The sequence below is a fragment of the Callospermophilus lateralis genome, unplaced genomic scaffold (assembly GCF_048772815.1).
Source record: "Callospermophilus lateralis isolate mCalLat2 unplaced genomic scaffold, mCalLat2.hap1 Scaffold_221, whole genome shotgun sequence".
Lineage (NCBI taxonomy): Eukaryota > Metazoa > Chordata > Mammalia > Rodentia > Sciuridae > Callospermophilus > Callospermophilus lateralis.
This window is the reverse complement of record NW_027513138.1, coordinates 733,339-746,011: the sequence shown is the minus strand read 5'-3', so window position 1 is coordinate 746,011 and position 12,673 is coordinate 733,339. Positions and strand designations below refer to the sequence as shown.

Below are 12,673 nucleotides of genomic sequence, written 5' to 3'. Positions count from 1 at the left end.
TAATCTAAGGTAACTCTATTCTTCTTTAGTGCCTCCACCTTATTGGGAATTAGCATCCGCATATTGGAGAAAACATTTTGGGATTGGCTTATCTCGAGAAGCAGTTCTATCCAGTATTGTTCTTTGCATCTTTATGGGGTGTAAATTTAATTTTTGACTTTGGCCATAATTATAATATTTATAATAGTCTCCCCTTATCCATGGGAGTATGTTCCAAGACTCCCAGTAGTCGCCTGCAATTGTAGGTTCTACAAAACCCCATATATACTATGATTTTTTCTGTATATACATACCTATTATAAAGTTTAATTTATAAGTTAAGCATTGTAAGAGATTAACAGCAATAATGTATTATAACAAGACTATTATAACAATTTATAAGAATATACTGTAGTAAAAGTTATTTTAGAGCAAATTACTTATTTCTAGAATTTCCCATTTAATATTTTTTTATTTGTTGATGGACCTTTATTGTATTCATTTATTTATTTATATGTGGTGCTGAGAATGGAACCCAGTGCCTCACATGTGCTAGGCAAGTGCTCTACCACTGAGCCACAACCCCAGCTGAGATTCAAATTTATCTTTGAATCTCAGCTCACACTGGGTAGCTGAAACTTCAGAAAGTTAAAGCACAGATAAGGGAAGGACGACTGTGCTTTGAGAGAAACTGATAAAAAACAAAACAAAACTTGATAATGGATTGTTCTTCCAGAGCACAACTGGCACAGCTTAATTTTATGGTGAAGATTGTGTGCAGTTTCCAGGCACGTTTAATGCATTTGGCTGTAACCAATTTAGATGTAGTGCATTTGAACTTGCTTCATTAGGTGAAGTAGACACCCTCTGGCAAACACATTCTAGAGGAAAAGGTTTAGTTCTCTGATATTTGCATTTTTAAAGGGAGATTCACTTAAAGCATGAATTGCCATTCTCAGCCTTTTCAGGAAGGCAAAGACTCCTTGACAATGTCTGGTCTGCCCTCTGAATGGCATTCCCAGGCCTCAGTGTTCAGCACTCCTGCCCCTTTTGGACATATTCAGTGAGGTCAAGGCATAGAGAGACCTGCTGAGTTGTCCTCTGTTCTTGCAGCCTGCCTTACAACTCTGCAGGTTGGGGGCCCTGAGGATATACAGGAGGGCTTATTGGGCTACCCTAAATCTCAGGGTGCAGTGGGGCTTATGTTTCAGTGGGGAGACAGGCACCAGAACCACAAAGCACCAAACACCTGTGTATAAAAGTAGATGTCCACTGCAAGGAGACGCTGGGAGAGAAAAGATCTGAGCCCATGGGGATATCATCAGGAAGTCTGGGGTCCTTTAACACCGGATGTAGCACATTCTGAATGTGTTCTGTACTCACAGGGGTTATTTGGCCTCAGTGGTGCCCAGAGAACACACAATTTTTCCCCAATATTATTAACCACTTGTATCACTTTATGTATTTTCCAATAATTTTAGCTGATACAGTAGTCTTCCATGATGGAAATTTCTAACCATTGAAATGCCATCCATGGAGCAGTGGGTCTTCCCCTCTGAGAGCTGTCCTTGTCTGAGAGCACACCCAGAGCATTTTCTCATTCCTCCTTTTCCTGGAGACTACATGGTGGCTCCTTTTTTTTTTTAACTGGAGCTACCCCTGAATGTTTATGCTACTAACCAACTCCCACTCGGGGACTCAGCAGGTCCCTTATGCAGAAAGACAGTCCAGGGGGCAGAAGTACAATGACAACCAAGCTGCTTTCTTTATGTGATGGGTATTTTATTTGTGTTAGATTTTGGAGCAGCTTAGTTCCACTGGGTATTCTGACCTGTCCTCTGGATTTACCAAACACATCACAAATGCCCAAATACAGTGTGACCGAGGTGCAGGGTGAGTCCCTGCGCGGAGCAACCTGTGTGTCTGTTTCAGAGCGAATCACTCAGGTGCAGACTGACATCTACATGACCAGCTTCGGTCCTGTGTCTGACACGGAAATGGTAGGTCACGGGGCCTGGCCCCACATAGATCATTCTAAATAGTCCCCTCAAGAACTCCGCCGCTGGCTTCTTCTACTCAGATGTCCCCTCGTTGCCTTCCTTTGCCTTAGGAATACACTATAGATGTGGTTTTTTGGCAAAGCTGGAAAGACGAAAGGCTTCAGTTCAAGGGGCCCATGCAGCGCCTCCCTCTCAACAACCTCCTTGCCAGCAAAATCTGGACCCCAGACACCTTCTTCCACAATGGGAAGAAGTCCATCGCGCACAACATGACCACGCCCCACAAGCTGCTGCGGCTGGAGGACAATGGCTCTCTGCTCTACACCATTCGGTGAGCGAGGGGATGGGCTGGGGGAAGCTGGGCGATCAAGGGTTCAGTGCAGGGACGTGGTCACCCGACCAGTCCCAAGGTCCTGGGGTCCAATCCATCTGAGGACGGGTTTCAGGACTGCAGCCTGCGCAGTGCGTTTCAGTGTTTCATACTCTGCCCTTCTTATGCCACAGCTCATGACACTTCTTTGCTTTAGCGCCTATGGGTTCAGAGCCATTAGTTATTTGTACTTTTTTTTAAAATTATTCTTGTTCAAGAGCATCTTTGGAATTAGTGACCCAGATAATAATGTAAGATAGGGAAAATTTATTTTATAAAAATTTCATTGAAACCTTTAAAAGAATCCTTTTTTATGTTGTAGTCATGCAACCTCTTCAAGTTTTAAAAGTCCATTTCTCATAAACTTTGATAGCATTGCACGGCTGAGGTTAAATTTCAGTATTTCTGGTTTCAAATGTTCATTAGTCATCTTTTCCCCTGCATTATTCATTCTCCTTCAGTAAATCAATAAATTGACCATCAAGAGGGGCTCCTTTATAGTTTCTCAAAGCTTCCATGGTGGGCTTAAGTCAGCTTCAGAAATTTTTTTTTTTTTTTAAATGTAAAAAAAGTCACCAAAGCCAAATGAAAAACAAATAAATAAATAAAGCACACAGATAGATGTAGGTTTATGGAATTCCCTGTCTCTTGCTACAGTCTCTTAAACTTCATATGTAAAATAAGTAATTATAGTGGAAACTAATATTGTTCTTGTCATCTTTGGAGGCTGTATTTTCTCATGTATCTTCTGAGTAACACTTTGACATGCAAACCTGATTGACAACAGAACTTTCTCCTTCTCGTCATCACCCCATAAGGAGCTCCGATGAGCAGTCTTGAGACACAACCAGTGCATTTCATTCTTTTTTCTTGTACCTTGCTTTTCCTTACAATGATCTTGTGCATGTTCTTCCCATTGATGGATGTGTGGGTTGTGGGCATCATTGCCCTTGGACAGTTCCTTCTCCATGAAGCACAGTGTATTGAAAAACTAAGAAATGTTGCCAGAGTTGAGAATAAGGGCTTGGTCATCTTCCCGTGGAAAAGAGAGGGGATGGAGAGAAGTCAGTGCAATCTTAGCCTGTGAGCAGAGCCCGGTGTGGTGGCAGAGGAGTTTGCTGGGTCTACACAGGGTGCTGGGTTGAGGGATTGACTCTGTGATCATTGTGGGGGTGCCTGTGTGTTTTTCGTAGGATACAACAGTCCCCAGTGGATTGTTGTCCTTGATTCTCATCACCCACTCACGGGGGTCAGGTGCAAAGCCTCAACAAAACAGCGTGGAATGAGAGATTGTATTTCTGGAAGACACTGGAAGGCTACCATTGGTGTATCACTGCCTGAAGCTGGTGGTGGGAGGTAGGGCCACCGATTAGAAGAGGAAGAGGTGGGAGAGGGGCTTCTTATTGAGCACCATGTGCTGGACCTGCAGGAACCCTGCCAGCCAGATGACACCATGACCTTTAACACTCAGAGAAAGCGAGGCTCAGAAGTGTTTGGTAATTATCCTAGGGTCACACAGCTAGTGAAGGGATGAGAATTTGAGCTCAGGTCTGAGCAGTGCCCTTGTTTAAGCCATCATATTTGACAATTGGAAGGATGTGGCACTATTAGATGTAGGGTAGATTTCTTAGTACCCTCTTCAGAGTGTCATGCCTAGAAGGAAGTCAGTGAGAGGTGAGAATGTGAGCAACTTGTCGGCAGTAGTGAGTGGTTGTTTATGCAGAGACTTCTGCTAATGAGCTGCAAAGTTGATAATGAGTTTTCTTTTTCAGTCATATACAACATTTGGGAATTGGAAATAGTTCCTCTTCAAGGTGCTATGAATTTTAATGTGGTGAAGCTAGAGCTAGGGGGTGATACTGCATGTTATTGACTTAGCCAAAATGATGAGCGGGCAACATGAACCTGTTAAAAATAGAAATCACGTGAAGTGGTGTCCCAGTGCCCCACCCCCACCATGGGGCACTTTGGGCACGGCCTCTGGCTTCAGCACTGGGCCACACCTGTCTGGACCTGTGCTCTAATTTGGATGTTGAATGTCTTCTAAAGGTGCACGTGATAAAAGCTGCATGCCTAGGGTGACCCTACTGAGAAGTAGTGGAAAGTTAGGTGGAGTCCAGCCGGGGGTATTCTGGTTAATGGGGGTGTGCCCCTGAATGGGAATGCGGGACTCCACATCCTTCCCTTTCTCTCTTTCACTCCCTGGCATAAGGTGAGTGGTTTGACTCCACCACACACTTTCCACATGATGTACTGCCTTACTACAGGACCAAAGCAAAGGGGACAATCAGTCATGGACTCAAACCTCCGTAACTATGAGCCCAAAACCCCTTTTTTTTCTATATAAGTTTATTTATCTCAAGTATTTGTTCTAGTAACAGAAAGCTGACAAAAACCCCCCTGTAATACCAATGGTACCCTGATTCAGTGATTCCCAGTTAGTCTCCATCTTGAGGAAATCATTAGAAACATGATCTAAGCTTCATGTACAAAGGTATCTGCTATGAAATTACTTGTGATGTCAAACATTGGAAGAAATATAAAAGCTGATACCATTTTTCAAATACCATTGTGTCTTTTGTTTGTGTGTGTGTGTGTGTGTGTGTGTGTGTGTGTGTGTGTGTCTGGTACAGGGGATTGGACCCATGATCTCACACATGTTAGAGAAGGGCTTTAGCCACGAAGCTACATCTTGTGACTTTAAACTTTGTAATTAATGAAACATGAAAGTGTAAAACAAACTAGGATTTGTGTGATGCCCTTTTAGCCTAAGATAAATATCTAGAAATGTTTAAAACTAGTGCAGTTACCATCTTTTAAAAAGTAGCCTCAGAGTAATTGTATTTGGAGAAGATTTGTATTGTAAAATTCCCATCACACCCCAGAAGTCGTTTAAATGAGTATTCAAAGATACGCACAATTTAGCAGGATGGAATTATTTTCATAGGGGATTTAAAAGAAGCCAAGAGAAAGTCAGCTGCTGATGCCATTTGATCCTAATATACCTGTCAAACAGCCGTAAGCATTTGCCTAGAGTTAGTTGACAACATTGGTTCTGAAGAATTTTCTATGACCAATGGGTCATTCTTTACAGAGTTTGAAGGTACAGTTCACCAACTACTCAGTGTAAGCCCAAAGAGAGACACAAACATTTCCCACTGGATCCTCCAAAAGAGAACATTCGGTGCTGGGGGTGTAGTTCAGTTGTAGAGCAAATGGTTAGTATACCTGAGGCTCTGGGTTCAATCATATTGATCAAATTATTTTTTATTTTATTAATTCTTATTTGTTACATATGACAGCAGAATGCATTGCAGTTCATATTACACAAATAGAGCACAATTTTTCATATCTCTGGTTGTACACAAAGTACAGTCACACCATTCGTGTCTTCATACATATACTTAGGGTAATGATGTCCATCTCATTCCACCGTCTTTTCTACCTCCACGCCCCCTCTCTTCCCCTCTGTCCCCTCTGTCCCCTCTGCCCTATCTAAAGTTTGTCTATTCTTCCCATGCTCCCCCCCTGCACATATGAATATGCCACAATGAAACCCACTATTCTGTATAATTAATATGAACTAATGTCTTTATTTCTTTCTTTGAATACTGGGGATTGAACTCAGGGGCGCTTAACCACTGAGTCACATCCCTATCCCTTTTTATTTTTTATTTTGAGATAGGATCTCTCTAAGTTGCTCAGGGCCTCACTAAGTCACTGAGGCTGATCTTGCACTTGCGATCTTCTGCCTCAGCCTCGGAAGTCACTGGGATTATAGGCATCTGCCACTGTGCCCAGCTATGGATTAATTTGTTCAAAAGGACATTTTACAGTACAGATGCTCCCAAACTTACAATAGGGCTACATTTCCATAAACTTGTTGTAAACTGAAAATATCATAAGCTGAAAATGCATTTCATGCACTTACCCCAAATGTCATAGCTTATCAACGCAGCACACAGTGGAATGTCAGTTTCACTCATGATCCTGTTACTGACAGGAGGCTGTGATTTGGTTTGTTACTGCATGTTGCTAGCCCAGGAAAAGGCTAAATACAAAATTTAAATATATTGTCAATTAAATGTGTATCACTTTCACACCATTGTAAAGTCATCTGTATTGAACAGTTACTCCTGGAGAGTCTTTCAGCAAATAGAACTATTTTACAAAGCCGTCCCCAAAGTTGAGTTTCAAACATTAGGCATGGTGGCCCAGTCACTTCATCCTGGCCTCCTTTTCAGGGATGGAGAAGTAAGAGACTAGCTTTAGTCCATCCAGGATATTGCTGGATGATTGTCACCATGGCCGACTTTCATAGTTGCTTTTGATACTGGATAGAACTTTTGGTCATTAGTAGATGGGTTCTGATTCGCTGCTAGACAAGCCCTTTATGGCAGGGTAATTACCTCAGGGAGACATGGCTGGTAGACCTGGCTGTCTTTCATCTCCATTTCTTTTGCACTCTCCAGAAGTGCAAACTCTTGTGAGGATGCACCATTAGGGGCCTCTCTTAAGTCTTCAGTGTCAGAAGAGCAAGAACTTACTTAGGAGGTGGGCTTCACTAGAATCACATGATTATGTCTGTCTCAGAAGAGCTGTTCTGCCCATCCTCACTCTGCCCAACTGAGGGAAAGACCTGGGTAAATGTTCTAGAATGTTGACCATTTCCGCATCATAACAAAGTACACAGCACTGAGTAGCCTAATACCAGAGTCAGGTATCGAATGCCACTCTGTGTCATCTTCTGTGCACAGTGTTTTCTTCTGTGATGTTTTTATTTTGAGGAAGACAAGTTCTTATATCTGTTATATTCTGTTTAGACTTTCATCATTAAATGGGCAAATATTTGCCACACATTGAAAAAATAGGAGGCATCCAAATGATCATGTACCTTGGGGTTATGCTGACTAAACTTCACTTGCATTTAGTGGCCAGGAATCCTTGATCATTTCATATTAATCTCTTAGAATCACTTTTTTCCCCTTTGTGTTGCCTTATTATTAATTATTTTTCTGACAATGCGGAAGAGCTATAGGGTCTAAGACTCTTTTGAGAACAGCTACCAAATAAGCATATTCTTCGAATGGCCACTGGAGGGCAGCATAGTCACATTTATGTTTGGTGATTCACAACACCCAAAGTAACCCAAGAAACTAACTTGGAAGAAATTGTGTTACACGTGTTTGGTTTACGGATTATGTATTTGAAGGAACTGAATACATACAGCTAGAATTTTTTTAACTAGACACTGATATGTGTGTGTATGAACAAGTATATATGCATACACACACCAATATCCAGTTAAAATCTGCTTTTGTGAACCAACTCATCTTGAAATTTCAAGGTAACACTTATTTTATAATGACAGAAACAATAATATGATTAAAAAATTCAAGAAGTATGATATCAAAGCCAACAAGAATCAATGTTAATATTTGTGGGTGGGTCATGTGCTTGTGTCTCTGTGTATAGACACACATACATACATATGTGCATTTCTGTGTGAACACCTACAGCGTCTCCTATGGTTTTTAAGTGGTATCAATGTCTGAAAACTTCTTTAGGTAGATATTTATTTAAAATGTATTGAAGACTTTTTCTGTGTCTTAGAGTTTGTTCTGAAACATGATACATCACATTTCATCAGGTGGATATTCTGTAACAAAATTCTGTATCTGTATCTATAACAAAAATTCATCCTATTTCCTTTTTTTACTTGATAAATAATATTGTGATTTCAGCACACAGATATATGCTTTGGGTCAATTCCAGGAATTGGACAAAAGATAAATCTTTTATATATATTTTCAAATTGTTCTCTGTAAAATTTGTACGAATTTGACTTTCACCAACAGTGGGAGTAGAGATTGTCTCTCTTACTTCCTTTCTGATACTTTGAATGTGAAAATTAAGTGTCCTGCAACCAGTTCCCTGCAGCTACTGACAGACAGCTGTACTCCATATAATCTCAGCACCTGGCAATAAAGAGGAACTAAATGCATGTTTGTGAAGGAATGAACAGTAATGAACTGAATGAGACCACTTTTTCTTAAGTGAGGTTGTCTCTCTGCTCAACCTCAGTTTGAGGGATTTAGAAGGGAGACCCAGAGAAATTCCTCTTTTGCAAACAAGCTCAGTGCTTTGGTTTGTGCCAGTTTCATAAAGATTCAAGCTTATATTTGGCTAAAACATTGTACTTGCAGCATATAAATGAAGTCATTTTAAACACATATTTCTTGCATATTTGGTTCAAAGTCATGACTAGAATTATTCTTGATCTATTGTAGAGGGTCTTATTTCACAGTTGTTACAGTTAGTCCATAGTTTTGGACTGTTGAGCACACATCTCACAAAGGACCTCCCCATACTTTGTAAATGGACCATCTCCAACACATATTTGCTGTCTTTCAAAGTATTTTACAGTATCTCAAAGGCTGCGGACACATCCAGTCATAGTAATAGAGAAGCCAGGTTTCTGCTGTAGCTTCTGCACGGCTGACATGTCAGGCTCCCTTGCCTGAGTAAGGACTTTCTTAGAGAGAGCCTCTTACATGCATAGGGCCACAAGTTCCAACATTCTTGGTTGAAAGCCAAGCTCACTAGAGTCTCAGCTCTGAGCCTTGATCCAGAATACCCCTCTGCCATGCACACACACACACAAAAGTCCAGGAATTCAGTTATGTTTGAATAGAAAGGATCACTTGATTTGATGAGCTCATTAATTTGCAAAAACGTCTGTGTCCTTTGTTATTAGCCAGGTGCTTCAGAAAAACAAATTTATCGAATGTGCACAACTCCATAAGAATTTGGAGCCATCATTATCCGAATTAATAAATACATCCCATGAAGCAGGTGAAAGTGAATACCCAGGAATCCACCCATCAATAAAGCCCAAATGCCCAAACCTGCTTGCCTGTCCCTATTGTAACATAATACCTATGAAACCTGCCCACTCTCTGTTCAGCTAACAGACTGAAAATAATATCCACTAGGTGGCGCCATGCCTATTTGCATGGAGGAAAAAACAGGCCAGCCTGCTCCAGAGGGCACTGCTGAAGCACTGGCTCTACTGAAGCACTTCCAGGGAAATGAAAAGTGTTGTGGCTCTGTATCACATTCTTCTGAAGGACACAGGAAGCCTGTCCTTAGCCTAGAGTCCTTCCTGTCATGCAGCCAGCCTGTACCTGCACCTCAGGCACTGGAATAGGGGTTCTGAGTCAATGTCAAAAGCTGGTTAAAAAAAAAAAAAGAAGAAGAAGAAGAAAAAAAAATCCTTTTTCACATGGGGAAGGATTGAAGGACCAGCCCTCCTAATCTCAACTAAGAGTGTGGTCCTTTTAATTGGCAGATATCAATGGTCTCATCTCATGCACGCTGTCATCCATATGGTTCTCGAGTCTGAGTTGACCTCAGATCAGCCAACAACAATGGGCACTAGAAAATTCCAAGAAGTCATGGTCTCATGGTAATGCAACTAATGCAGTGAGGATTTCTATATTTACCCTGAAAATAATTAGGTATTTGCCTGATGTGAAGTGGAAGAAGATGCAATAGAGTTCTCCATGCCCAAAGTGTTTCCCAAGGAGGTTGGAATCTCAAGAGTCATGCTTTTGCCTTTTATAATTTGTGCTATCTGATATGGTAGCCATGAGCAATCTATTTAAAAATGAACCTTACATAAAATTAACAATTCAGCATATTAGCAACATCTCAATCAATAGCCAGATGTGAATGGTGGCTTCCACGATGGATAGCACATGTATAGGACCTTGGTGTTGCCACAGAGTTCCTTTGGAAATGCAGCCCAATTTCAGAAACCGAAGCATTTTTAGGGATCCTGTTTTTTCCACTCTGAGCCCTGATCATATGTGTGTCCACCCCACCTAGACCAGTGGTAGCCAGCTGCTCTCATCCCTGTCACATGTGCAGTTAACAAAGACTCAGGAAATCTTTGTACTTAAGCAAAGTTTCGAAGTATTTCAAGGAAACTTAAAAGTCTTGAAGCTACAGGCTTTTAATAGGCTGATTTTTCTAAAGCATTCTAGAAGTATAAATATACCTAGTAATAGAGAAGCCAGGTTTCTGCTGTAGCAGAAGTATAAATATTTTCCTAGACATCTAACAAGAAAATAGTATATTGCCAATTTAATTTTTGTTATTGAACTTTGTTTTTTCCTAATTGAAGCTGATCTTTATGTTTCTACTTTTGGCAGTCCTGGGGGTTGAACCCATGGCCTCATACACACTAGGCAAGTTCTCTACCATTGAACTACACCCCTAGCCCTAGAAGGTAATTTTTTCTACAGTACTTCACACAATATTAATAAGGTCAATGAACACACACTATTAGTTGTTAGCATGGAATTGTTAGCCTATTAGAATTAAAACACAGAGAAGAAAAAGAACATAGGCTGGACTAATAAGAGGGGCCCTTGGGGTTGGGAGAGGTCAGGTAAAGCTTTCCTTTGGGAGTCACTTCAAGGATGATGTGGCATTGGGTAGGTAGAGGAGGGGTGTGCGTGGCTGTCCACAGAGCACATGTTTAAGGAGGTGGGTGAAGGCCAGTGACTGAGTGGGTTCATCCTTGTGTCCTGGGCTTGAGGCTGAGGAATCAAACCTGAGGCAACTTTGTGTGTGGGGGAAATGATTGGAGGCATTAGGATTCTCAGAGGGAACAGGAATTTAGGGGATTATGACATCCATGCAAGGGATGAAAGGTGACCCCAGGGAAATGGAAGAAATGGACCATGTCTGTGACATTTTGGAGGTGAAAGGACAGGACTTGATAGATTTAAAACTGGTGACAAATGGGAGGTGTCAAAAATGATTCCCAGGTCTGTCTTGCAAAGTGATACCATTCCCCAAGATAATGACACAAAGGAATGAGTGAACGAATGGGAACATTTGAAAGGCACCAGGGCTTTCCTGAAAGTGTCAGAGAAACGTTGAATTCTATTTTCAATATGTTACACTTGTGCAGTCTCTGATGTGGCTAAATGAAGATATCCGGCACAGATAAAAACAATCCAAAGAGACGTTTTGTGTGACTGTTAGCCGGAGGGTGTGCTGCTCGGCTTTTCCCCGGGTGCCCAGCTGCAGACCTGAGCCTGCATGCAGTGTGCTCCATCAGCCCCTAAGGCACTGGGTCTTGTTCTTTCCTGCCTGGGTGACCCAGGATTTCCAGCAATGCTGGGGGACACCCCCCTCCCTGCCCTCTGCAGGGAGGAATGATCACTGAGGATAGTAGTGCTAGAGTTGGAGTGGTGTGTGTGAGCGTGCATATGTATCGGTATGTAGGTGTGTGAGTGTTGTGTATGATTGTGGTATATGAGTGTGTGCATACGTTTTTTGAGTGTGCATGGGTATGTGTGTGTGTGAGAGAGAGAGATTGTGTGGTTTGGGGGTGTGTCGTGTTTGAGGGAGTGTGGGTACATGTGTGTGAGAGAGTATGTATAGGTGTCGGAGAATGTGAGGGTGTTTTTGTGGGAGTGTGGGAGAGTGGTTGTATGTATGAGTGTGTCTTTGTGGTATATGAGTGAGTGTGGATGTGTGAGTGAGTATGAATGGCTGTGTGAGTGTTGGTGTGTAGTGTGGTATCTGAGTGTGTGTGTGTGTGTGAGAGTGTATAGTGTGTGTATGGGTATAGTGTATAGTTAAAGAGAGTATGTATATGGGGTGTGTGGGGGGTGCGGTTGTGATGAGTGTTGGTGTGTGAGTGGGTGTTTATGTGAGTGTGGTGTGTACAGTTGTGTGTATGTGTGTATGGTGTAAGAAGGTGATTGTGGGGGTGTGTTTGTGATTGTGTAGCTTGTGTGAGTGGGCTTGTGTGCTATGTGTGGTGTGTGATGAGAACAAGGGCTCCCATCTCCCGACTCTTACTGGATAAGGAGGGGAAGGCAGTCTGGCAAGTCTCCTAAGCCCTGATGGGGACCTGGGCTGGTTACACTGCCGTCCTGCCCTGCCTCTCACACAGCTCAGCCTATCCTTTAGCCATCATTTCCTCTCCACTTGCTCCCTCCCTTCACCCATTTAAAGCCCTGTGGAAAGTTGAACCAGCACCATCTGTGGAACCGCCTTCTCAGACTTAGGGGCTGGGGAGTAGGGTGAGTCCACAGGGTGACATCACGGGGGGGGCGGGGTTGAGACTGGGTGGAGGAGGTAATGTGGCCCTGCCTGAGCTGGGGCTGCCAGGGTTTCTGGACACAGAGACCAGCGTGTGCAAAAACATGGCTTCAGGAGTCAGTATGCAGCTTTGTGAATGTGTGCTTGAGGCTGTCAGGAAGAAGGCCAGGGAGCAGCAGGGGTTAAGACCTTCTTATGG

At 42.4% G+C, this 12,673-nt stretch overlaps 1 protein-coding gene across 1 annotated transcript in view; it reads left to right on the top strand.

Moving 5' to 3' along the window:
• The window catches only part of LOC143640392 (gamma-aminobutyric acid receptor subunit alpha-5-like), a 70,421-nt gene that overhangs the window by 15,421 nt on the left and 42,327 nt on the right, over positions 1-12,673 (top strand). Inside the window, exons 3-4 of the mRNA XM_077108223.1 lie at positions 1,912-1,979; positions 2,090-2,310. Coding sequence (XP_076964338.1) covers positions 1,912-1,979; positions 2,090-2,310 — 289 coding nt within the window. The remainder of the gene's footprint in view (positions 1-1,911; positions 1,980-2,089; positions 2,311-12,673) is intronic.